General features: G+C 50.2%; 1 protein-coding gene across 9 annotated transcripts in view; it reads left to right on the forward strand.

Annotated features, from left to right (window-relative positions):
• Window positions 1-27,449, forward strand: part of STXBP5L (syntaxin binding protein 5L) — a 581,790-nt gene that overhangs the window by 271,387 nt on the left and 282,954 nt on the right. For all 9 annotated transcript variants that reach the window (XM_088455906.1, XM_088455901.1, XM_088455909.1 and 6 more), the window contains 3 exons: window positions 3,691-3,754; window positions 11,582-11,665; window positions 14,235-14,358. In XM_088455906.1, the coding sequence (XP_088312032.1) occupies window positions 3,691-3,754; window positions 11,582-11,665; window positions 14,235-14,358 (272 nt within the window). The remainder of the gene's footprint in view (window positions 1-3,690; window positions 3,755-11,581; window positions 11,666-14,234; window positions 14,359-27,449) is intronic.

Raw genomic sequence — 27,449 nt, forward strand, 5'->3', positions numbered from 1 at the left:
CCTTCTCATATCCGTACAGTGTAAGCAAAGCCCAGCATAGGGACGCCCCCTGCTGCCTTCTCATATCCGTACAGTGTAAGCACAGCCCAGTATAGGGACGCCCACTGCTACCACCTCATATCCATACAGTGTAAGCACAGCCCAGTATAGGGATGCCCACTGCTACCCCCTCATATCCATACAGTGTAAGCACAGCCCAGCATAGGGATACCCACTGCTGCCTCTTCATATCCGTACAGTGTAATCACAGCCCAGCATAGGGACTCCCACTGCTGCCTTCTCATATCCGTACAGTGTAATCACAGCCCTGCATAGGGACGCCCACTGCTGCCTTCTCATATCCGTACAGTGGGCCTGATTCAAAGCCGGATGCAATTAGCGCTCGCTCGTCAAGAAAATAGGGGTGGCTATTCAAATGAACCGTTCGCTTTTTGCGGTCTGTTCATGCCTCTAGGTCTGAACGAGCGAACAAAACTTGCGGTCGTTTTTTGGAAAAATACGCCCCCTGGCCGCTCGCATCCTACGTCATGTCCGCTATTTATTAGATTAATCGAGTACATCGACCAGCGTATGAACTGCTCACTATTCTTGTGGTTGGTTTTTGCTACCACAATCTTGCGAGCAGTTCTGGCTAGAAAATAACCCAGTGACGTGGTCAATGACGCTGCTGTTTTAATTATGCACACCCATAAAACGCCCGTTTTGACCTTTAAGCACGCCTGCGTTCTGATCTCCACGCCCCGTTTTCAAGCACCTTCCCCTGTTTCCACCCACATACGCCTCTTTCTGTCACTCAAATTATCAGGCATTCGCTATTTTGCGAGCACATGAATTTCGACCGCACTGACTGGTTCGCGCATGCGTATAACGATCCGTACGCATGCGCAGTTGGGCAAACTTCGCTCGGAGCGAACGAGAGGCCGCTTACGAGCGACTCTGAATCAGGCCCAGTGTAAGCACAGCCCAGCATAGGGACGCCCACTGCTGCCTTCTCATATCCGTACAGTGTAAGCACAGCCCAGTATAGGGACGCCCACTGCTGCCTTCTCATATCTGTACAGTGTAAGCACAGCCCAGCATAGGGACGTCACTGCTACCTTCTCATATCCGTACAGTGTAATCACAGCCCAGCATAGGGACGCCCACTGCTGCCTTCTCATATCCGTACAGTGTAAGCACAGCCCAGCATAGGGACGTCACTGCTACCTTCTCATATCCGTACAGTGTAAGCACAGCCCAGCATAGGGACGCCTACTGCTGCCTCCTCATATCCGTACAGTGTAAGCACAGCCCAGTATAGGGACGCCCACTGCTGCCTTCTCATATCTGTACAGTGTAAGCACAGCCCAGCATAGGGACGTCACTGCTACCTTCTCATATCCGTACAGTGTAATCACAGCCCAGCATAGGGACGCCCACTGCTGCCTTCTCATATCCGTACAGTGTAAGCATAGCCCAGCATAGGGATGCCCACTGCTGTCTTCTCATATCCGTACAGTGTAAGCACAGCCCAGCATAGGGACGCCCACTGCTGCCTTCTCATATTCGTACAGCGTAAGCACAGCCCAGTATAGGGACACCCACTGCTGCCTACTCATATCCACACAGCGTAAGTACAGCCCAGCTCGCAACCGGGTTGATGGTGGGCCAGTGCGCATGAATACGACGGAGCCGGCTCCGTTGTGCGCATGCGCGAGACCCGGATAGCGACGGGCAATCCGTCGCTATCCGGGTCTCGCGCATGCGCACAACGGAGCCGGCTCCGTCGTACAAAAAGGGGGCGTGCTGTCGATGTTGAGTGACAGCACGCCCCCTTTGGTGGGCGGGCCAGGGGAGTGGCTGCCCAAACGGAGTGATGTCAGTGGGAGAGATTTCGGCTCTATTAAGAGCCGAAATCTCTCTGGGGCTTGCGGCAACGAGACCCTACCACAAGGGTCTCGTCGCAAGCCCGATGGTCGCGATGGTCTTGACCATCGCGACCGTCTTCCTGGCCGCTCGCTATAGCTGTGGGTGGTCACCCACAGCTATGCGAGCGGCCAGGAGGCCGTTCTAAAAATAAAAAAGACCGGCCCTGATTTAGAGCAATCCCTATGTCAGAGCGTCCGGCTCTGAATCAGGGCCTCTGCTAGGGGCGACCATTTCATGTCTGTTTTTGCCAAAAATGTGTAAGTTGCAATGCGATGTGACCAGGATGCACCAGGACACTGCGCTGATTAATGCGATATGCGACACTTGTATCTCTGTGTGCGACTGAGATCACAGTCTCCTGGTGCGTCCTAGTCACATCACATTGTGACTTAGATACATTTTCGTCAAAATAATACGCCAGACGTTAGCAAAGTCTCGTGGGACCGGGTGGCTCACTCGCGCCTGGCATATTGTGTTGCGTCTCGTTTTGAGGATAGATGTAGGAAGACACTTCTGTAGGTGTAATAACATCTCAGTGTAAGATAAGCTACAGAGACAAACTCATCAGCCAGCCCAATGTGAATACAGGATGAGCAGTTTTTCCACTGGAGTTTGAGGCTGGAACAGGCACAGAACAATTGTGCTGAGAGGTTCCCCCGTCAGACGGTTGTGCTTGCTGTGTTTTATGTGCCCCATGACAGAAAATGTCTGTGTCAGTACAACCAAAAATAGACAGCAAACTTTCAGCCCTGTGATACATAACGGGGACCTTAGATTACTTTACTTAAGCACTTTCCCGCAGACTGCAGAATGCTGGCGCTGCCTGACCTCCCTGCGTTGCTGCGAGGAGATCAGGCGATGCAGGGCAATCTTATTTCTCTGGTTTATGTCCCCCTGAGCTTCATTCACTTCCCCAGCTCTTATCCATGGGGCCGCGGCTGATGCTCAGTGGGAACATAAAGCAGGGACAGAGCTGAGTCCATCAGGGCATAAAGCAGAGAAAAGGCCGGGTAGGGCATACAGCAGCGGGGAGCAGCTGGTGAGATGTTATGGGGCTGCAGACAGGCCCTGGGGCTGCCTGTTACCCCATCTCTGCTGTATAGGGGATCATTGTGTGCAGACGTGTGATGGGATGATGCTAATCCTGCTCTGTGCACGTCTCTGCCACAAGCAAATTACGGAATTACTTCTGACATTGGCTCGAGAGAACATTAATGAGTGATACTGTAACATACGTAGCACCACTGAGAGAATGGCTGGTTCTAGCGAGATCCTAGTAAGGCGTCTGTGTCAATGCTCATATTCTTCCTGGTACTGCTCCACACAGGGCCTCATTCAGAGATGACGCTAATGCCGCAGCCTCGTCTTTGCAATGCTGCAGCCGCCGGGATTTCTACTGAGATGCCCACAGGAGGCATCGGAAATCCAAGTGGCTGCGTACAAAGATGCTTCGGGTGCAGATCCTCCGATGTTCGACCTTCTGCGTAACCCTATGGTTTGTGTGGAATGGCCACGTGTACTGGGACGCCAGAGCCGATTTTATTGCGTACAGCATCGCAGCCGCAGGCAGTGGCACGCCCCGGAAACGGTTGTGCATGCCTGTGTTTAAGCCACCACAAATGGTCTGGTAATGTACCTTGACACACGCGCAGTTTAGAGATAATCGCTCAGCTGTGTAGATATCGGCATTGCGCCAATCTCTGAATGAGTCCCAGACTGCGCATCTTATCCCATCTCCGGCTTCTGCTTCACTGATTACTCTCTTCCTTTGCTCCTTACTAGATCTACCAAGGCTCACCCGGGTCCTGTTGTACATTTAAGTGATACTCCACGAGATGAAGGAAAGGTAAGCGGGTACAGCTGGGCATATGGTCAGCTACAGACATACCATAAACCATGGAAATAATAATACTTATATAATACAAATAAATAATCACCCTATTGGATCTGTAATAGTTCTCGTGCTTTGTTTCCAGTCATGTCTCAGAAATTAGAGCAGAATAATACTGTGGCTGTATTTATCCTGCTGATAACATGTAACAGGCTGTCTTCCCTCACTGCATATTGTCTGCTGAGTGACTTACTGACACATGTAACAGGCTGTCTTCTCTCACTGCATATTGTCTGCTGGGTGACTTACTGACACATGTAACAGGCTGTCTTCTCTGACTGCATATTGTCTGCTGAGTGACTTACTGACACATGTAACAGGCTGTCTTCCCTCACTGCATATTGTCTGCTGGGTGACTTACTGACACATGTAACAGGCTGTCTTCCCTCACTACATATTGCCTGCTGGGTGACTTACTGACACATGTAACAGGCTGTCTTCCCTCACTGCATATTGCCTGCTGATTGACTTACTGACACATGTAACAGGCTGTCTTCCCTCACTGCATATTGTCTGCTGGGTGACTTACTGACACATGTAACAATCTGTCTTCCCTCACTGCATATTGCCTGCTGGGTGACTTACTGACACATGCAACAGGCTGTCTTCCCTCACTGCATATTGTCTGCTGAGTGACTTACTGACTCATGCAACAGGCTGTCTTCCCTCACTGCATATTGTCTGCTGGGTGACTTACTGACACATGTAACAATCTGTCTTCCCTCACTGCATATTGTCTGCTGAGTGACTTACTGACACATGCAACAGGCTGTCTTCCCTCACTGCATATTGTCTGCTGAGTGACTTACTGACTCATGCAACAGGCTGTCTTCCCTCACTGCATATTGTCTGCTGGGTGACTTACTGACACATGTAACAATCTGTCTTCCCTCACTGCATATTGTCTGCTGAGTGACTTACTGACACATGTAACAGGCTGTCTTCCCTCACTGCATATTGCCTGCTGAGTGACTTACTGACACATGTAACAGGCTGTCTTCCCTCACTGCATATTGCCTGCTGGGTGACTTACTGACACATGCAACAGGCTGTCTTCCCTCACTGCATATTGTCTGCTGGGTGACTTACTGACTCATGCAACAGGCTGTCTTCCTTCACTGCATATTGTCTGCTGGGTGACTTACTGACACATGTAACAATCTGTCTTCCCTCACTGCATATTGTCTGCTGAGTGACTTACTGACACATGTAACAGTCTGTCTTCCCTCACTGCATATTGCCTGCTGGGTGACTTACTGACACATGTATCAATCTGTCTTCCCTCACTGCATATTGTCTGCTGAGTGACTTACTGACACATGTAACAGGCTGTCTTCCCTCACTGCATATTGCCTGCTGAGTGACTTACTGACACATGTAACAGGCTGTCTTCCCTCACTGCATATTGCCTGCTGAGTGACTTACTGACACATGTAACAGGCTGTCTTCCCTCACCGCATATTGCCTGCTGAGTGACTTACTTACACATGTAACAGGCTGTCTTCCCTCACCGCATATTGCCTGCTGGGTGACTTACTGACACATGTAACAGGCTGTCTTCCCTCACTGCATATTGCCTGCTGGGTGACTTACTGACACGTGTAACAGGCTGTCTTCCCTCACTGCATATTGTCTGCTGAGTGACTTACTGACACATGTAACAGGCTGTCTTCCCTCACTACATATTGCCTGCTGGGTGAGTTACTGACACATGTAACAGGCTGCCTTCCCTCACTGCATATTGCCTGCTGGGTGACTTACTGACACATGTAACAGGCTGTCTTCCCTCACTACATATTGCCTGCTGGGTGAGTTACTGACACATGTAACAGGCTGCCTTCCCTCACTGCATATTGCCTGCTGGGTGACTTACTGACACATGTAACAGGCTGTCTTCCCTCACTACATATTGCCTGCTGAGTGACTTACTGACACATGTAACAGGCTGTCTTCCCTCACTGCATATTGTCTGCTGAGTGACTTACTGACACATTAGTAACAATACTCCAGTAGTATATACCTAGGGCCTGATTCGGACCTCGCTTGCAGCGCTGGGATCATAGATGGAAGGAGGAGTCTGTTTCCTACAGATGCCACCTCCTGCATTATCATTTTAGATGGACGGAATTTCTGTCCATCTCTGAATCTTGCCCACATTCCGATGTATACGATATATCGTTCCGATCTACGTCGGGGAGAAATATAATGGCCAATAGATCATATAGTGGTTACCCAGCTTAAGTAGAGCACGTGTTACAACCCTCAACATCTCATAAGTTTCTTTCATTTATCCGACCCCACTAGATAGCAATCAGCTGACATGAACCTGTCGTTAGGAGCCTCAGTACTTCCTGCCCCCTTCATTAGAGCGCTGTGGTTTCTTCCTGTTCCTTCCCAGTACATCTTGTCTGGCCACGTTCCTGAGTCACTGGGTGCAGGGGGAAGTGTAGAGTGACTGAGTCATGGCGCCAATCCTCTGCAGTCACTGTATTAGCAGCATGGTACCGAGTACGTCAGTCACCACACTGCTAATCCAATGTCCGCAATCAATGATCCTGTGCTGCGGTGACTGACAGAGGGATGCACAGTACAGGATGAGAACCTCGCGTTTCACACCTGGGACGAGCTGCTGGCCTTGTGGTTGGAATGGAGCTAGTTACAGCGCCTCATTGCTCTTTGTCCTAAATAAACCCAAGTGTCGGTTATTTCATATACTGCAGCGTCTGTGCCTGTGATGTGCTGGTACATGAAGTCTGAGCTCAGTTACAAAGGACTTGTGTCTTTCTCTGCACCCGGATCACAGTGATGACAGGATAGAGGTGTTACAGGAGGTTGTATACAATGATGAATTGTCATGTAATAGAGCATGGCTGCTTAGATACAATCACAGAGGCTTACTCCATGTTCCTCTAGGAAGACTTTTACATTTCATATTACCTATGCTGAGGAGTCAGCTAATGGGATAATATCAGCCAATACCCGGCTATATGAACTGCACCGATATACAGGTCTGTCCAGGTCAGGTGTAAGTACATCTCACAGGTCATCTGTATCTGATCTCATAACGCGTATTTTATATGAGTCCATTGTCTCCTCTTCTTGGGGACATTTCAGTTCCACAAACTTCAGTCTGTTCTGTTTCCTGCACCTCAGCTGGCACACAGGGATGTTGGCGCATTGTTGACGCTCACAATGTGGAATGTAGAACACGGCATGCCGACACGGTAGACACGCAAGCCGATACATTGGCAGACTTCAGCTTTATACTGTACATGATGGTGCCGCCCCATATGTGAATGAACAGATACAGCCCTCCCACCTATTAGCCCTTCTAGGCCAGTTTATATCGTTTTCTGCTGTCCCTACTCTCTAGTCCAATTCTAATGGTCTGACCAGCAGCACAATAACTCAGCAGTGTCTCTCCATACTGATGCTAATACTCTGGGCCTTAAGATTTATTGAGAAGAGGATTTACAATGCAAAAACCTGCACTGATTAGATCATCTATAGATGATGGGGGTTGTAATGCTCCAAGGTCCGGTGTAATAATCACCCTCTGTGCACGGCACAAGTACCGCGCAGCAGTAGTGACGTCACCAGGCGGCGCCGGCCAGAGTCTCTGGATGCCGGCTGTGTAACTTAGCAACCTTGTAAACAATGCATGGTTAATGCGCAGTGAGACTTTATTTGCAAAGTGACTGACAGGCAGGTACCGTTTCAGGGTGGTAACGGGGAGCGGCAACTCAAACGTGGGCGTATTGCGAGCATTTTGTAGGCGCGTCTCAGGCTGCAACTGCGATCCCTACGCAGTTGCGAATGCTCTGATACTTTCGGCGGCCATTCTGCGCGGTTACTCAGAAGTTTCATGATCGACTGTTTCTGGGGCTAAATCACACATTTAATAGTCTACCATTTTTTATTTTGTTTTTTTAAGTATTTTGTAACTGTGTGATTTAGCCCCATAAACACAACACCGATATTCATCGTATAAAATCGACCTTTAGTAAATACGCCCCTAAATATCCTCATCATAAGGACAAACTGATATATTAGTTCATTTCTCAGGATGTTCTAGATCTTCAGCCAGCTGACTGCAGGATTCGTGTCTATGGGCCCTATTCCATTAGTTTCGAAATCGGCGAGATAGTTCCGCCTGCCTGACTTTTCGCCGCATTCGCGTGTTTTGTATGCGAAAACTTTTCATGCGCGCTCCCGATTTACTCCGTATTCAGTTGCCAAACTGGCAAAAACGGGACCCGGCGAATGTGAAACAGGTGAAAAGTACAGGATGCATTGGGGGGAATCACTCTGTACCCCAGAAAGAGATGGGCTGACTTGGGAAATCATTATGGTAGTTTAGTATTAGCCCTAATTGCTCTAGTTGGGGTACGTAAGTGGTGGTAATTGCTGGCTAGTAGCGTCTTGGTAAAAGTAGTGAAAAATGGCATGAGGCAGTGGAGCAAATAAGTAGTTTCATCAAATTTGGGGGCTTGTAAATGGGTACTACCATATATTAATGTCTCTTATGTGTAGTTTTAGAAAAAGTGAGATTCCTCCTGCACACAAGCACCTGCAATCCCAAAAACACTTGGCCCCTTCTTAGAGCACCCCCAGAAGCCTATATCGCTAGTTTTTGAACTTTTGTCATTTTCGGCCTAAGGGCCTGATTCAGAGCCGTTCGCTATTTGTGGTCGTTCGTTCAAAAACAAGGGGTGGCTATTCAAATGATCCGTTCGCAAATTGCAGTCTGTTCCCACCTCTAAGTCTGAACGAGCGAGCAAAACATACGCTCGTTTTTTTTATAAAAACGCCCCCTGGCCGCACGCACCATACGTCATGTCCGCTATTTATTAGATTAATCGAGTACATCGTACAGCGTATGAACTGCTCGCTATTCTTGTGGTTGGTGTTTTCAACTGCTATTTTGCGAGCAGTTCTGAGTTAAAAAAAACCAAGTGACGTGGTCAATGACGCTGCTGTATTAAATATGCACTCCCTTAAAACGCCCGTTTTGACCTTTAAGCACGCCTGCGTTCGGATCTCCACTCCCCGTTTTCAAGCACCTTCCCCTGTTACCACCCACATACGCCTCATTCTGTCACTCAAAATAGCAGGCCCTCGCTATATTGCGTACCAACGATTTTCGGCCGCACTGACTGGTTCGCGCATGCGTACTAAAAAACGTACGCATGCGCAGATGTGCGAACATCGCTCGGAACGAGCGTACTGGCGCTAGCGAGTGGCTCTGAATGAGGGCCTAAGGCCCTAATTCAGGGCCGGACGCTCTGACCAGAGCGCTCGCTCTGAATCAGGGCCCACCTCCATAAATATGGAGCGTCCTCCTGGACGCTCGTATAGCTGTGGGTCAACACCCACAGCATATACGAGCGTGCAGGATGATGGTCGCGATGGTCTTGACCATCGCGACCATCGCCAGTGCGACCAGAAGCCTGCGGTTGAGTTTCTCAACCGCAAGGCCAGGAGTGATTTTGGCTCTATCAGAGCCAAAATCACTCCCACTGACATCACTAGTGATGTCAGTGGGGCCGGCTTCTGACGGTAGGCGTTCCCTTGGGAACGCCTCCGTCTGGCTGGCACGCCCACCAAAGGGGGCGTGCTGTCAATCAACATCGACAGCACGCCCCCTTTGATCAGACACAACGAGCGAAGGAAAGTCCTTCGCTCGTCGCGTCTCGCGCATGCGCACCATCGACCCAATTGCAAGCGGACAGCCGCTCGCGAGTGGGTCTGAATGAGGCCCTAAGTTTCAAAGGCGTTTTTTGGGGTGTTCCTGGAGTTTTGGAGTGAATTGTTCATGGGGGGGGGGGTGGACCAAGGGTTTTGAGTGGTTTCCCAACATCTGCACCCCAAAATTATACACTCTACACTTTTTTTCACTTGCTATTCTGTATCGCCTATTTCAGCGCCTTGACCTTTCGCATAGGCGAAAACGGACTGGAAAGGAATACGGAGAAAAAAAATCTGTGAAAAAAACCACGCGAAAACGGCTTTTCGCTCTGAATTGAATACGGCCCTATGTTGTTTATAAAATGCTGTAATACTGTTACCCTGAAATCTCTTAAAGGAAAAAAAACTAGAACTGGAATGAAAGCGTTTATGTACTAAGGTGTGCGATAGCGTAAAGGAAAACAAATGCTTCATCTGTAAGGATATTAGTGACATTGTTATTGATAATGACCACACCTTCATTTCAACGTCCTACACATAGAATGATTATGAAAGTAATAAGTTTAGCCAATGGGTGACATTAGAACCGTATCTAAGCAAACAGGTTATTATTGAAAAAAGTACAATTGGCTTGTTTGTCATATTGTATATAGGGCCTGATTCAGAGCCGGACGCTCAGAACGAGCGCCCGCTCTGAATCAGGGCGTTTCTTTTTTTATTGCGAAGCGGCCTCTTGGACGCTCGCATAGCTGTGTTACCACCCACAGCTTATGCGAGCGTCCATGATGATGGTCGCGATGGTCAAGACCATCGCGACCATCGGGCTTGCGATGAGACCCTGCGGTAGGGTCTCGGTGACCGCAAGCCCTGGAGTGAGTTTGGCTCTATCAGAGCCAAAATCACTCCCACTGACATCACTAGTGATGTCAGTGGGGCCGGACCCAGACGGTAGGCGTTCCCCTGGGAACGCCTCCGTCTGGCCAGCCACGCCCCCGGCACGCCCACCAAAGGGGGCGTGCTGTCACTCACCATCGACAGCACGCCCCCTTTGGTGCGAGACCCATAACGACGGCTTCCCCGTTGTTATTCGGGTCTCGCGCATGCGCACGATGGAGGCGCCTCCGTCGTGCGCATGCGCATTTGGGCAACATCGACCCGCTTGCGAGCGTTCAGCGCTCGCGAGCGGGACTGAATCAGGCCCATAATCCTGAAGCTGCATACACACACAATGATTTTTTGAACGATTATCATTAAACGATATCGTTTAACGATAATCGTTTGAAAAAATCGTTCACTTTCTGAGTCAAGTGATGAACGATTATCTTTCATGCGCGTTCACGTTTGTAGTTTGTAGTTCTGTCAGACTTGTCAACTCAACGATTTTCATTAAGGGAATATGCAAAAATCGTTTGTAGTTCATAAAAATCGTTCATAAAATCGTAGGTAAGAAAATCGTTGTGTGTGTATGCAGCTTTAGGAAAATAGCCGGACTCTATTATGGGAGCCAGCCACATGCCCCTTGCACAATATCTTACTGATAGTGAGATGTTTAGGTTATGAGACAATGGGATGTACAGAAAGAAAATCATTTCATTTCTTAAATGAGAGAGAGTGATTTTAACAGTATATGAATATATATTTCTGTCTATGTATACTAATATAATAATATCATAAATATGCTATTTTTCCAACAATGCTGTTATAATATCCATGTACGCTTCCTGTTAGCTAAGTACAGGGAGACACACACCTTATTGCAGTAATGAATGTGCATATATCCTTCTCACTATGAATGAGAACCATCATATGTATTGGTTATCTGTTCTAGCAGAACAAAGGTTCATTTCATTGTCATTTATTACCAGTTAATTAGATATTTTACCATATTAATCAACTTAGTGTCAGAGCATAGATGTGTGACCTGTGTATGTACAGTGAATTATTTGAGCTAGATTACAAGAACCCTGGACGTCACCTCTGAGTCTGCCGCTGGCCAATGCTGCGTCCTCTCGCCGGACGTCTTGGTGACATGTAATAACCCCGATGCTGTAACTGTGGATTGTGCTGATCAGCTATTGATGTTTTCTCTTCCAGTTACTCATCGGATATGAGAGTGGGACCATTGTGCTTTGGGACTTGCGGTGTAAAAGAGCTGATGTGCGGTTTTATTATGACGAGGTAAGTCTCACAGCTCCACTCTTCTACATCTGTGTCACAAACTAAATATAGGGTCATGTGCTGTAAATAACAGGGATCGGTATGGAATCTAATCCCAGCAGCAGAAGACCGGCACTGCAGATCCCGATACCAAAGTATTTAAACTATTTACTAACCTAACCCAACCCCCTAACCCTAACCCTCCCTTAGGGGTGCCTAACCCTAATCTCCCCCCTAAGTGCTTAACCCTGATCTCCCCCCTCAGTGCCTAAACCTAACCCCCCCTGTAAGTTCCTAAACCTAACCCCCCCCCCCCTTCCCCGCAGCCAAATCCTAAATCTCCCGGGGGAGGGGGTGCCTAACCCTAACCCCCCCTTTCCCTAGCCTAACCCTCCCAGAAGGGTGCCTAACCCCTGGAGTCCCTAACCTAACCCTCCTACCCGCGCAGCTGTCCGCGACCGGCTTACCTTCAATTGGTGGTCGGGCTCCCGGCGTAGGTAAAAATGATAGGCGTCGGGATTTTGACGCCTGTCATTAGACCCCTGCCGGGATTAGACAGTCTGGATGCTGACGGTCGGCATTTGGACCGTCGGCATCCAGACTGCCAGCCAAATAACAGCAGCTGTCCTGCACTCGCCTCCTTATATATGAAGGATTTTCCTCCTTTCCCACAAGTCTTCAGTTCTATGTTAGTTTCAGAAGTCTGTCTCTGCGATCGTATCCAGATTGCACTCATGCTCTTAGTGCACCCCCTTGTGGAGAGGCAGAAAGGAAAGAGAACCCTTGGTGCCAGTCTGTAGTACCCTTGCGGTATATAATGACTGTGCACCAGTGTTCCATAGATGGCCCAGCCATCAAATGATGATTACTTAGCACTGCAAGGAACGTAATGATGGGGGCAAAATGTGTCAATATGATGTCGCCCTTCCGATGTCTGTCTCTCTCTCTCTCTCTCTCTCTTGCTCCGTTTCCCTTTTTCTCTCTTTCTCTCTCTCACTTTCTGCCACCACTCTCTCCAACTTTCTCTTTCTCTCTCTGGGGGTCATTCAGACCCGGTCACAAGCACCGATGTGCTCGCAACCGGGTCGATGGGTGGCCCTGCGCACGCACAGCGGCCGCACTGTGCGTTCGCAAGCCCCGGAGCGAGAGAGAAACTGCCTCGCTCCTAAGCTCGCTACAAAAGGGGCGTCTGTCGATGTTGATCGACAGCTCGCCCCTTTTTGTAGGCGGGCCGGGGGTTTGGTTTCCAGAACGGAGGCGTTCCTTAAGGAACGCCTACCGTTTTGTGGGCGGCCGCACTGACATCATCGATTCGAGCAGGAAGCTCCCTGGGGCTTGCGAGAGCCCAGACCCAACCTTAGGGTCTGGTCGCAAGCCCCGATGGTTGCGATGGTGATCACCATCGCAAACATCACCCTGGTCGCTAGCTAAGCTGTGGCTGTTAACCCACAGCTTAGCTTGCGACCAGCAGGCCGCACCAAAAAACCAGAAGCGGCCGCCCTCATTCAGAGAGAGCGATCGCGTCTTGCGAGCTCCTCTGAATGAGAGCCACTGTCTTTTGCTTATTGTTCTCTTGCAGCAATGCCTCCTGGGAGATGTAGTCCCTTCAGTGGTTTGGTGAGTGCCCTGTCCTGCTGCACCACCGTCACACTTGGCATACATTAAACATCTGCAGGCGGTAGCAGGGACACACAGCTCAGGTCTCAGATGTATGTCTGTATTCTATGACTCTACGTCTGTCATATCATTATTATCCTTTACGTACACCGTGCCTTTATATGCCGCTGCTCTGCCCAATCAGCGACGCGCCTGTCACCCACATCTTCAGATTGCTCAGGCGCACACAACCTCGTCCGTGCTTTCCCGGGTCACACAACAAAGGGACCCTGCGACGCATTTTCCTGCCATTCCCCTTCTATGTCCCGGCAATAGGAAATGGGACAATCTGTCATGTTACGTTTAGCACCAGAGTAAATTGCGCAGTGTAATTCCTGTAGCCGCTGTGTGTGCGTCACGTGTCTCTGCACTGTGGCAGCGACATTGGGCCTGATTCAGAGATGGACGTAAATGCCGGAGCTGCCATGATGCCGTACGCGGCCGTCGGGATTAGTATTGAGACGCCCCACTTGCAGTGTCTCAGGTCATCCGCTTCTGTACAAAGACGCAACCATCGGACGCACATCGAACCTCTGAGCGACGCTATGGCCGCGCAGAATGGCTGATGAAATGAATATGCCGGAGCCTTAACAACTGCCCCCAGGTTCGCAGTTGCAGGCTTGTGCATGTGCAGATCTCTGTCTGCGACGGCGGTTCTAGTGCCCCCTATGCCACAGTATGACTGAAAATCTGCAGCCATTTGGGGTTGGTGAAGGGGCTGCTTCCCAGAAAACGGGGGCGTGGGGTTACTCAGATGACCGATGCTGCAGGTTCAGACGCCTCCTGCTGCTTTTACATATCTGCGTCCAAAGATACAGCCGCTGTGCATTTAGCGCCCATCTCTGACTCGGTCCCTCTATGTATAAGAGACAAGTGTGTGTGTATGAGCATGTATATGTAATATAATGTTATCTCATGTCCTCTCTGTCCTCAGGCAATCCACTCTATAGGGTGGCACCACGAAGGCCGGCAGTTCATGTGCAGTCACTCGGACGGCAGCCTCTCGGTGTGGAACGTAAAGAACCCAGCCAGACCCTTCCAAGTCACTACTCCCCATGGTGAGAGCGGAGCCCCCAGGGAAGACACTATCTAATAATAAGCATTTAGCCAGACCCTTCCAAGTCACTACTCCCCATGGTGAGAGCGCAGCCCCCAGGGAAGACACTATCTAATAATAAGCATTTAGCCAGACCCTTCCTAGTCACTACTCCCCATGGTGAGAGCGCAGCCCCCAGGGAAGACACTATCTAATAATAAGCATTTAGCCAGACCCTTCCTAGTCACTACTCCCCATGGTGAGAGCAGAGTCCCCAGGGAAGACACTATCTAATAATAAGCATTTAGCCAGACCCTTCCAAGTCACTACTCCCCATGGTGATAGCGCAGCCCCCAGGGAAGACACTATCTAATGATAAGCATTTAGCCAGACCCTTCCAAGTCACTTCTCCCCATGGTGAGAGCGCAGCCCCCAGGGAAGACACTATCTAATAATGAGCATTTAGCCAGACCCTTCCAAGTCACTACTCCCCATGGTGAGAGCGCAGCCCCCAGGGAAGACACTATCTAATAATAAGCATTTAGCCAGACCCTTCCAAGTCACTACTCCCCATGGTGGGAGCGGAGCCCCCAGGGAAGACACTATCTAATAATGAGCATTTAGCCAGACCCTTCCAAGTCACTACTCCCCATGGTGAGAGCGCAGCCCCCAGGGAAGACACTCATCTAATAATAAGCATTTAGCCAGACCCTTCCAAGTCACTACTCCCCATGGTGAGAGCTCAGCCCCCAGGAAAGACACTATCTAATAATAAGCATTTAGCCAGACCCTTCCAAGACACTACTCCCCATGGTGATAGCGCAGCCCCCAGGGAAGACACTATCTAATGATAAGCATTTAGCCAGACCCTTCCAAGTCACTTCTCCACATGGTGAGAGCGCAGCCCCCAGGTAAGACACTATCTAATAATGAGCATTTAGCCAGACCCTTCCTAGTCACTACTCCCCATGGTGAGAGCGCAGCCCCCAGGGAAGACACTATCTAATAATAAGCATGTAGCCAGACCCTTCCAAGTCACTACTCCCCATGGTGGGAGCGGAGCCCCCAGGGAAGACACTATCTAATAATGAGCATTTAGCCAGACCCTTCCAAGTCACTACTCCCCATGGTGAGAGCGCAGCCCCCAGGGAAGACACTCATCTAATAATATGCATTTAGCCAGACCCTTCCAAGTCACTACTCCCCATGGTGAGAGCTCAGCCCCCAGGAAAGACACTATCTAATAATAAGCATTTAGCCAGACCCTTCCAAGTCACTACTCCCCATGGTGAGAGTGCAGCCCCCAGGGAAGACACTATCTAATAATAAGCAATTAGCCAGACCCTTCCAAGTCACTACTCCCCATGGTGAGAGCGGAGCCCCCAGGGATGTCACTATCTAATAATAAGCATTTAACCAGACCCTTCCAAGTCACTACTCCCCATGGTGAGAGCGGAGCCCCCAGGGATGTCACTGTCTAATAATAAGCATTTAGCCAGACCCTTCCAAGTCACTACTCCCCATGGTGATAGCGCAGCCCCCAGGGAAGACACTATCTAATAATAAGCAATTAGCCAGACCCTTCCAAGTCACTACTCCCCATGGTGAGAGCGCAGCCCCCAGGGATGTCACTATCTAATAATAAGCATTTAGCCAGACCCTTCTAAGTCACTACTCCCCATGGTGAGAGCGCAGCCCCCAGGGAAGACACTATCTAATGATAAGCATTTAGCCAGACCCTTCCAAGTCACTTCTCCCCATGGTGATAGCGCAGCCCCCAGGGAAGACACTATCTAATAATGAGCATTTTGCCAGACCCTTCCTAGTCACTACTCCCCATGGTGAGAGCGCAGCCCCCAGAGAAGACACTATCTAATAATAAGCATTTAGCCAGACCCTTCCAAGTCACTACTCCCCATGGTGAGAGCGGAGCCCCCAGGGAAGACACTTATCTAATAATAAGCAATTAGCCAGACCCTTCCAAACTACTCCCCATGGTGATAGCGCAGCCCCCAGGGAAGACACTATCTAATGATAAGCATTTAGCCAGACCCTTCCAAGTCACTTCTCCCCATGGTGAGAGCGCAGCCCCCAGGGAAGACACTATCTAATAATAAGCATTTAGCCAGACCCTTCCAAGTCACTACTCCCCATGGTGAGAGCGGAGCCCCCAGGGAAGACACTATCTAATAATGAGCATTTAGCCAGACCCTTCCAAGTCACTACTCCCCATGGTGAGAGCGCAGCCTCCAGGGAAGACACTCATCTAATAATAAGCATTTAGCCAGACCCTTCCAAGTCACTACTCCCCATGGTGATAGCTCAGCCCCCAGGAAAGACACTATCTAATAATGAGCATTTAGCCAGACCCTTCCAAGTCACTACTCCCCATGGTGATAGCGCAGCCCCCAGGGAAGACACTATCTAATAATGAGCATTTAGCCAGACCCTTCCAAGTCAGTACTCCCCATGGTGAGAGTGCAGCCCCCAGTGAAGACACTATCTAATAATAAGCAATTAGCCAGACCCTTCCAAGTCACTACTCCCCATGGTGAGAGCGGAGCCCCTAGGGAAGACACTATCTAATAATAAGCATTTAGCCAGACCCTTCCAAGTCACTACTCCCCATGGTGAGAGCGCAGCCCCCAGGGAAGACACTATCTAATAATGAGCATTTAGCCAGACCCTTCCAAGTCACTACTCCCCATGGTGAGAGCGAAGCCCCCAGGGCAGACACTATCTAATAATAAGCATTTAGCCAGACCCTTCCAAGTCACTACTCCCCATGGTGAGAGCGGAGCCCCCAGGGAAGACACTATCTAATAATGAGCATTTAGCCAGACCCTTCCAAGTCACTACTCCCCATGGTGATAGCGCAGCCCCCAGGGAAGACACTATCTAAAGATAAGCATTTAGCCAGACCCTTCCAAGTCACTTCTCCCCATGGTGAGAGCGCAGCCCCCAGGGAAGACACTATCTAATAATGAGCATTTAGCCAGACCCTTCCTAGTCACTACTCCCCATGGTGAGAGCGCAGCCCCCAGAGAAGACACTATCTAATAATAAGCATTTAGCCAGACCCTTCCAAGTCACTGCTCCCCATGGTGAGAGAGTAGCCCCCAGGGAAGACACTTATCTAATAATAAGCAATTAGCCAGACCCTTCCAAGTCACTACTCCCAATGGTGATAGCGCAGCCCCCAGGGAAGACACTATCTAATGATAAGCATTTAGCCAGACCCTTCCAAGTCACTTCTCCCCATGGTGAGAGCGCAGCCCCCAGGGAAGACACTATCTAATAATGAGCATTTAGCCAGACCCTTCCAAGTCACTACTCCCCATGGTGAGAGTGCAGCCCCCAGGGAAGACACTATCTAATAATAAGCAATTAGCCAGACCCTTCCAAGTCAGTACTCCCCATGTTGAGAGTGCAGCCCCCAGGGAAGACACTATCTAATAATAAGCAATTAGCCAGACCCTTCCAAGTCACTACTCCCCATGGTGAGAGTGGAGCCCCTAGGGAAGACACTATCTAATAATAAGCATTTAGCCAGACCCTTCCAAGTCACTACTCCCCATGGTGAGAGCGCAGCCCCCAGGGAAGACACTATCTAATAATGAGCATTTAGCCAGACCCTTCCAAGTCACTACTCCCCATGGTGAGAGCGCAGCCCCCAGGGCAGACACTATCTAATAATTAGCATTTAGCCAGACCCTTCCAAGTCACTACTCCCCATGGTGAGAGCGGAGCCCCCAGGGAAGACACTATCTAATAATGAGCATTTAGCCAGACCCTTCCAAGTCACTACTCCCCATGGTGATAGCGCAGCCCCCAGGGAAGACACTTATCTAATAATAAGCAATTAGCCAGACCCTTCCAAGTCACTACTCCCCATAGTGATAGCGCAGCCCCCAGGGAAGACACTATCTAAAGATAAGCATTTAGCCAGACCCTTCCAAGTCACTACTCCCCATGGTGAGAGAGTAGCCCCCAGGGAAGACACTTATCTAATAATAAGCAATTAGCCAGTCCCTTCCAAGTCACTACTCCCAATGGTGATAGCGCAGCCCCCAGGGAAGACACTATCTAATGATAAGCATTTAGCCAGACCCTTCCAAGTCACTTCTCCCCATGGTGAGAGCGCAGCCCCCAGGGAAGACACTATCTAATAATAAGCATTTAGCCAGACCCTTCCTAGTCACTACTCCCCATGGTGAGAGCGCAACCCCCAGGGAAGACACTATCTAATAATAAGCATTTAGCCAGACCCTTCCAAGTCACTACTCCCCATGGTGGGAGCGGAGCCCCCAGGGAAGACACTATCTAATAATAAGCATTTAGCCAGACCCTTCCAAGTCACTACTCCCCATGGTGAGAGAGTAGCCCCCAGGGAAGACACTTATCTAATGATAAGCATTTAGCCAGACCCTTCCAAGTCACTTCTCCCCATGGTGAGAGCGCAGCCCCCAGGGAAGACACTAACTAATAATAAGCATTTAGCCAGACCCTTCCTAGTCACTACTCCCCATGGTGAGAGCGCAACCCCCAGGGAAGACACTATCTAATAATAAGCATTTAGCCAGACCCTTCCAAGTCACTACTCCCCATGGTGGGAGCGGAGCCCCCAGGGAAGACACTATCTAATAATAAGCAATTAGCCAGACCCTTCCAAGTCACTACTCCCCATGGTGAGAGCGGAAGACACTATCTAATAATAAGCAATTAGCCAGACCCTTCCAAGTCACTACTCCCCATGGTGAGAGCGCAGCCCCCAGGGCAGACACTATCTAATAATAAGCATTTAGCCAGACCCTTCCAAGTCACTACTCCCCATGGTGAGAGCGCAGCCCCCAGGGAAGACACTTATCTAATAATAAGCAATTAGCCAGACCCTTCTAAGTCACTACTCCCCATGGTGAGAGCGGAGCCCCCAGGGAAGACACTATCTAATAATAAGCAATTAGCCAGACCCGTCCAAGTCACTACTCCCCATGGTGAGAGCGGAGCCCCCAGGGAAGACACTAACTAATAATAAGCATTTATCCAGACCCTTCCAAGTCACTACTCCCCATGGTGAGAGCGCAGCCCCCAGGGCAGACACTATCTAATAATAAGCATTTAGCCAGACCCTTCCAAGTCACTACTCCCCATGGTGAGAGCGCAGCCCCCAGGGAAGACACTCATCTAATAATAAGTATTTAGCCAGACCCTTCCAAGTCACTACTCCCCATGGTGATAGCTCAGCCCCCAGGAAAGACACTATCTAATAATAAGCATTTAGCCAGACCCTTCCAAGTCACTACTCCCCATGGTGGGAGCGGAGCCCCCAGGGAAGACACTATCTAATAATAAGCAATTAGCCAGACCCTTCCAAGTCACTACTCCCCATGGTGAGAGCGCAGCCCCCAGGGCAGACACTATCTAATAATAAGCATTTAGCCAGACCCTTCCAAGTCACTACTCCCCATGGTGAGAGCGCAGCCCCCAGGGAAGACACTTATCTAATAATAAGCAATTAGCCAGACCCTTCTAAGTCACTACTCCCCATGGTGAGAGCGGAGCCCCCAGGGAAGACACTATCTAATAATAAGCAATTAGCCAGACCCATCCAAGTCACTACTCCCCATGGTGAGAGCGGAGCCCCCAGGGAAGACACTAACTAATAATAAGCATTTAGCCAGACCCTTCCAAGTCACTACTCCCCATGGTGAGAGCGCAGCCCCCAGGGCAGACACTATCTAATAATAAGCATTTAGCCAGACCCTTCCAAGTCACTACTCCCCATGGTGAGAGCGCAGCCTCCAGGGAAGACACTTATCTAATAATAAGCATTTAGCCAGACCCTTCCAAGTCACTACTCCCCATGGTGAGAGCGGAGCCCCCAGGGAAGACACTATCTAATAATAAGCATTTAGCCAGACCCTTCCAAGTCACTACTCCCCATGGTGATAGCTCAGCCCCCAGGAAAGACACTATCTAATAATAAGCATTTAGCCAGACCCTTCCAAGTCACTACTCCCCATGGTGAGAGTGCAGCCCCCAGGGAAGACACTATCTAATAATAAGCCATTAGCCAGACCCTTCCAAGTCACTACTCCCCATGGTGAGAGCGGAGCCCCTAGGGAAGACACTATCTAATAATAAGCATTTAGCCAGACCCTTCCAAGTCACTTCTCCCCATGGTGAGAGCGCAGCCCCCAGGGAAGACACTATCTAATAATGAGCATTTAGCCAGACCCTTCCAAGTCACTACTCCCCATGGTGAGAGCGGAGCCCCCAGGGAAGACACTATCTAATAATAAGCAATTAGCCAGACCCTTCCAAGTCACTACTCCCCATGGTGAGAGCGCAGCCCCCAGGGCAGACACTATCTAATAATAAGCATTTAGCCAGACCCTTCCAAGTCACTACTCCCCATGGTGAGAGCGGAGCCCCCAGGGAAGACACTAACTAATAATAAGCATTTAGCCAGACCCTTCCAAGTCACTACTCCCCATGGTGAGACAGGAGCCCCCAGGGAAGACACTATCTAATAATAAGCATTTAGCCAGACCCTTCCAAGTCACTACTCCCCATGGTGAGAGCGCAGCCCCCAGGGAAGACACTATCTAATAATGAGCATTTAGCCAGACCCTTCCAAGTCACTACTCCCCATGGTGAGAGCGGAGCCCCCAGGGAAGACACTATCTAATAATAAGCATTTAGCCAGACCCTTCCAAGTCACTACTCCCCATGGTGAGAGCGCAGCCCCCAGGGCAGACACTATCTAATAATAAGCATTTAGCCAGACCCTTCCAAGTCACTACTCCCCATGGTGAGAGCGGAGCCCCCAGGGAAAACACTATCTAATAATAAGCATTTAGCCAGACCCTTCCAAGTCACTACTCCCCATGGTGAGAGCGCAGCCCCCAGGGGAGACACTCTGTAATAATAAGCATTTAGCCAGACCCTTCTAAGTCACTACTCCCCATGGTGAGAGCGCAGCCCCCAGGGAAGACACTATCTAATAATAAGCATTTAGCCAGACCCTTCCAAGTCACTACTCCCCATGGTGAGAGCGGAGCCCCCAGGGAAGACACTATCTAATAATGAGCATTTAGCCAGACCCTTCCAAGTCACTACTCCCCATGGTGAGAGCGGAGCCCCCAGGGAAGACACTATCTAATAATAAGTATTTAGCCAGACCCTTCCAAGTCACTACTCCCCATGGTGAGAGCGCAGCCCCCAGGGAAGACACTTATCTAATAATAAGCATTTAGCCAGACCCTTCCAAGTCACTACTCCCCATGGTGAGAGGGGAGCCCCCAGGGAAGACACTATCTAATAATAAGCATTTAGCCAGACCCTTCCAAGTCACTACTCCCCATGGTGAGAGCGGAGCCCCCAGGGAAGACACTCTCTAATAATAAGCATTTAGCCAGACCCTTCCAAGTCACTACTCCCCATGATGAGAGTGGAGCCCCTAGGGAAGACACTATCTAATAATAAGCATTTAGCCAGACCCTTCCAAGTCACTACTCCCCATGGTGAGAGCGGAGCCCCTAGGGAAGACACTATCTAATAATATGCAATTACCCAGACCCTTCCAAGTCACTACTCCCCATGGTGAGAGCGGAGCCCCCAGGGAAGACACTATCTAATAATAAGCATTTAGCCAGACCCTTCCAAGTCACTACTCCCCATGGTGAGAGTGCAGCCCCCAGGGAAGACACTATCTAATAATAAGCATTTAGCCAGACCCTTCCAAGTCACTACTCCCCATGGTAATAGCGGAGCCCCCAGGGAAGACACTATCTAATAATAAGCATTTAGCCAGACCCTTCCAAGTCACTACTCCCCATGGTGAGAGCGGAGCCCCCAGGGAAGACACTATCTAATAATAAGCATTTAGCCAGACCCTTCCAAGTCACTACTCCCCATGGTGAGAGCGGAGCCTCCAGGGAAGACCCTATCTAATAATAAGCATGTAGCCAGACCCTTCCAAGTCACTACTCCCCATGGTAATAGCGGAGCCCCCAGGGAAGACACTATCTAATAATAAGCATTTAGCCAGACCCTTCCAAGTCACTACTCCCCATGGTGAGAGCGCAGCCCCCTGGGAAGACACTTATCTAATAATAAGCATTTAGCCAGACCCTTCCTAGTCACTACTCCCCATGGTGATAGCTCTGCCCCCAGGGAAGACACTATCTAATAATAAGCATTTAGCCAGACCCTTCCAAGTCACTACTCCCCATGGTGAGAGCGGAGCCCCCAGGGAAGACACTATCTAATAATAAGCATTTAGCCAGACCCTTCCAAGTCACTACTCCCCATGGTGAGAGCGGAGCCCCCAGGGAAGACACTATCTAATAATAAGCATTTAGCCAGACCCTTCCAAGTCACTACTCCCCATGGTGAGAGTGCAGCCCCCAGGGAAGACACTATCTAATAATAAGCATTTAGCCAGACCCTTCCAAGTCACTACTCCCCATGTTGAGAGCGGAGCCCCCAGGGAAGACACTAACTAATAATAAGCATTTAGCCAGACCCTTCCAAGTCACTACTCCCCATAGTGAGAGCGGAGTCTCCAGGGAAGACCCTATCTAATAATAAGCATGTAGCCAGACCCTTCCAAGTCACTACTCCCCATGGTAATAGCGGAGCTCCCAGGGAAGACACTATCTAATAATAAGCATTTAGCCAGACCCTTCCAAGTCACTACTCCCCATGGTGAGAGCGCAGCCCCCAGGGAAGACACTATCTAATAATGAGCATTTAGCCAGACCCTTCCAAGTCACTACTCCCCATGGTGAGAGTGCAGCCCCCAGGGAAGACACTATCTAATAATAAGCATTTAGCCAGACCCTTCCAAGTCACTACTCCCCATGGTGAGAGCGGAGCCCCCAGGGAAGACCCTATCTAATAATAAGCATTTAGCCAGACCCTTCCAAGTCACTACTCCCCATGGTGAGAGCGCAGCCCCCAGGGAAGACACTATCTAATAATGAGCAATTAGCCAGACCCTTCCAAGTCACTACTCCCCATGGTGAGAGCGCAGCCCCCAGGGAAGACACTATCTAATAATAAGCATTTAGCCAGACCCTTCCAAGTCACTACTCCCCATGGTGAGAGCGGAGCCCCCAGGGATGTCACTATCTAATAATAAGCAATTAGCCAGACCCTTCCAAGTCACTACTCCCCATGGTGAGAGCGCAGCCCCCAGGGAAGACACTATCTAATAATAAGCAATTAGCCAGACCCTTCCAAGTCACTACTCCCCATGGTGAGAGAGCGGAGCCCCCAGGGAAGACACTATCTAATAATAAGCAATTAGCCAGACCCTTCTAAGTCACTACTCCCCATGGTGATAGCGCAGCCCCCAGGGAAGACACTTATCTAATAATAAGCATTTAGTCAGACCCTTCCAAGTCACTACTCCCCATGGTGAGAGCGGAGCCCCCAGGGAAGACACTATCTAATAATAAGCAATTAGCCAGACCCTTCTAAGTCACTACTCCCCATGGTGATAGCGCAGCCCCCAGGGAAGACACTTATCTAATAATAAGCATTTAGCCAGACCCTTCCAAGTCACTACTCCCCATGGTGAGAGCGCAGCCCCCAGGGAAGACACTATCTAATAATGAGCATTTAGCCAGACCCTTCCAAGTCACTACTCCCCATGGTGAGAGCGGAGCCCCCAGGGAAGACACTATCTAATAATAAGAATTTAGCCAGACCCTTCCAAGTCACTAATCCCCATGGTGAGAGCGCAGCCCCCAGGGAACACACTCATCTAATAATAAGCATTTAGCCAGACCCTTCCAAGTCACTACTCCCCATGGTGAGAGCGCAGCCCCCAGGGAAGACACTATCTAATAATGAGCATTTAGCCAGACCCTTCCAAGTCACTACTCCCCATGGTGAGAGCACAGCCCCCAGGGAAGACACTATCTAATAATAACCATTTAGCCAGACCCTTCCAAGTCACTACTCCCCATGGTGAGAGCGGAGCCCCCAGGGAAGACACTATCTAATAATAAGTATTTAGCCAAACCCTTCCAAGTCACTACTCCCCATGGTGAGAGCGCAGCCCCCAGGGAAGACACTTTCTAATAATAAGCATTTAGCCAGACCCTTCCTAGTCACTACTCCCCATGGTGAGAGCGCAGCTCCCAGGGAAGACACTATCTAATAATAAGCATTTAGCCAGACCCTTCCAAGTCACTACTCCCCATGGTGAGAGCGCAGCCCCCAGGGAAGACACTATCTAATAATAAGCAATTAGCCAGACCCTTCCAAGTCACTACTCCCCATGGTGAGAGCGGAGCCCCCAGGGAAGACACTATCTAATAATAAGCATTTAGCCAGACCCTTCCTAGTCACTACTCCCCATGGTGAGAGCGCAGCCCCCAGGGAAGACACTATCTAATAATAAGCAATTGGCCAGACCCTTCCAAGTCACTACTCCCCATGGTGAGAGCGGAGCCCCCTGGGAAGACACTATCTAATGATAAGCATTTAGCCAGACCCTTCCTAGTCACTACTCCCCATGGTGAGAGCGCAGCCCCCAGGGAAGACATTTATCTAATAATAAGCAATTAGCCAGACCCTTCCTAGTCACTACTCCCCATGGTGAGAGCGCAGCCCCCAGGGGAGACACTCTGTAATAATAAGCATTTAGCCAGACCCTTCTAAGTCACTACTCCCCATGGTGAGAGCGCAGCCCCCAGGGAAGACACTATCTAATAATAAGCATTTAGCCAGACCCTTCCAAGTCACTACTCCCCATGGTGATAGCGCAGCACCCAGGGAAGACACTATCTAATGATAAGCATTTAGCCAGACCCTTCCAAGTCACTACTCCCCATGGTGAGAGCGGAGCCCCCAGGGATGTCACTATCTAATAATAAGCATTTAGCCAGACCCTTCCAAGTCACTACTCCCCATGGTGAGAGCGCAGCCCCCATGGAAGACACTTATCTAATAATAAGCATTTAGCCAGACCCTTCCAAGTCACTACTCCCCATGGTGAGAGGGGAGCCCCCAGGGAAGACACTATCTAATAATAAGCATTTAGCCAGACCCTTCCAAGTCACTACTCTCCATGGTGAGAGCGGAGCCCCCAGGGAAGACACTCTCTAATAATAAGCATTTAGCCAGACCCTTCCAAGTCACTACTCCCCATGGTGAGAGCGCAGCCCCCATGGAAGACACTATCTAATAATAAGCATTTAGCCAGACCCTTCCAAGTCACTACTCCCCATGGTGAGAGCGCAGCCCCCAGGGAAGACACTATCTAATAATAAGCATTTAGCCAGACCCTTCCAAGTCACTACTCCCCATGGTGATAGTTATCCCCATCCTAGCAGCCCTGGTCTGTGCCCCTTAGAGTTCCTCTATACTTCCTGGTCAGTGAGGGGAGGGAGGGGGCTTCTACACATGGCAGACAAAACTGCCGCCTTTAATGGTGATTTTTTACTTGCCGCCAAACTCCAACTCCATTACATTTCCTCCCTGGTCATCCGTCACACTTATCTTTAAGTAAATGAAATGTTTATTTCTACTTCAGGGTCCATAGGGGGTCCACAGGGTTGACCTTGGGGTATAGTTGGATCTGGATCCATGGGCACCACGCAGTTAAAGCTTTGCTGCCCCCAGGATGCACTTGGGTCCGTCCTCCTCCATACCCCGCCCCCGAGCCACAGCACCTCAGTTTTAGTTGGTGCCCGGCCGGAGTTGGGTCACCCTGCGCAGCCTGTTAGTTTATTTTATTAATACAAGGCTCTGTAGTGGCAGCGAAGGACTGTCTGTGCAGACGCCCACGCTGTCGCTCTTATTCCCCGCTGGCGCCGCAACTCCAGTATCGCACTGGGGATCGCGGCGGGATGCCAGAGTCTGTGCTAGCCGGAGTCTGGGAACCTCCCTGGACTGCTGCCGGAGACAAGGTAAGCCGCGAGTCGCCGATTAGCGGCGGCTCGCGGGTCTTGCCAGCAATGCAGTCCTTTGCCCCTGGTTCTAGGGGACAGACCGGAGGCTGCTAGCGGTGGCGGCGGGCTCCCCCTCTGCGGAGTAATACCCCGTCAGTCCACTAGACCACCAGGGTTACATCTCGGCAAGTGGGATGCCGGCAACTCGGGGGGGTTAATGGCTAGCCAGGGGAGGAAGCCTTCCCTGTATAGCAGCTCCTCCCCTCAGCTCAGCGCGCCTTTCAGCACGTAGTCTGGCGTCGCTGAGCTGCAGATTACTCGGCCACTCCTCCTCTGAGGTCTCTGGGGGCCATTTTCTCTGTGGCAGCGCAGATACTCTCAGGGAGCACGCGGACCGGTTCCCCTGTGTACCTCTCCCCCGACAAGGACAGTGTATACAACACTATAGCCCTCCCAGACACTGAATATTGGAGGTTGATTGTAGTGGAAAGGTGCAGTGAGTATATCTTCTCTGCATGGTATGTGACTTTTGCTAGTGCTGCCTGTCTGTGCTTATTTTCCGCTTACTGTCAGCTTATACCTATCCCTTTACTTCTCCTACAGGCCCTACAGGTGTGCGGGGGAAGAGTGTTTCTACTGACCTCACTTATATAATTCACGTATTTGTGAGGTCCGTCACATACAGTTGTGTGCTACACAGTACCATATTGTAGGCTTTTGTTCAGCACACTGGTGAGTGCGCTTGTTTCGGCTCTGTTGCCAGATATATTTATTTGTATAATATATTTTGTCATGTCGGACGAGGAGATTGAGCACTCCGTGGCTCCGGTGTTGGTCTCCTGTGAACGCTGTCCTGCAGGAGTGGATAGGGAGGATTTGTCACAGGATGGCCTGTGTAAACGGTGCCAGGTGATTCCTGGCCCCTCAAAACCTCCTATAACGCAGGAGCCACCATGGGCGATGTTTTCTCAAGTGCTGGTGTCTATTGCGGACCGTCTGTCGGTCCCGACTGCGGTTCCCAGCCGGCCGTCCTCCATTCCCCGAGTGTCCCGCAATTATTGCGCAGCCCCCCCGGGTCTCAGTCTGTTGGTCCTTATGCGGGGTTGCCTATGTATATACAGGCTTCCCCGGTGACGCAGCAGTCTGTGGTGCCCTTCCAGGCCCCTATGGCGGCTCCTCCACCCTCGGTGGATGTGCTCTCCAA

This window comes from Taudactylus pleione, unplaced genomic scaffold (assembly GCF_031769625.1).
Source record: "Taudactylus pleione unplaced genomic scaffold, aTauple2 ptg000677l, whole genome shotgun sequence".
NCBI lineage: Eukaryota > Metazoa > Chordata > Amphibia > Anura > Myobatrachidae > Taudactylus > Taudactylus pleione.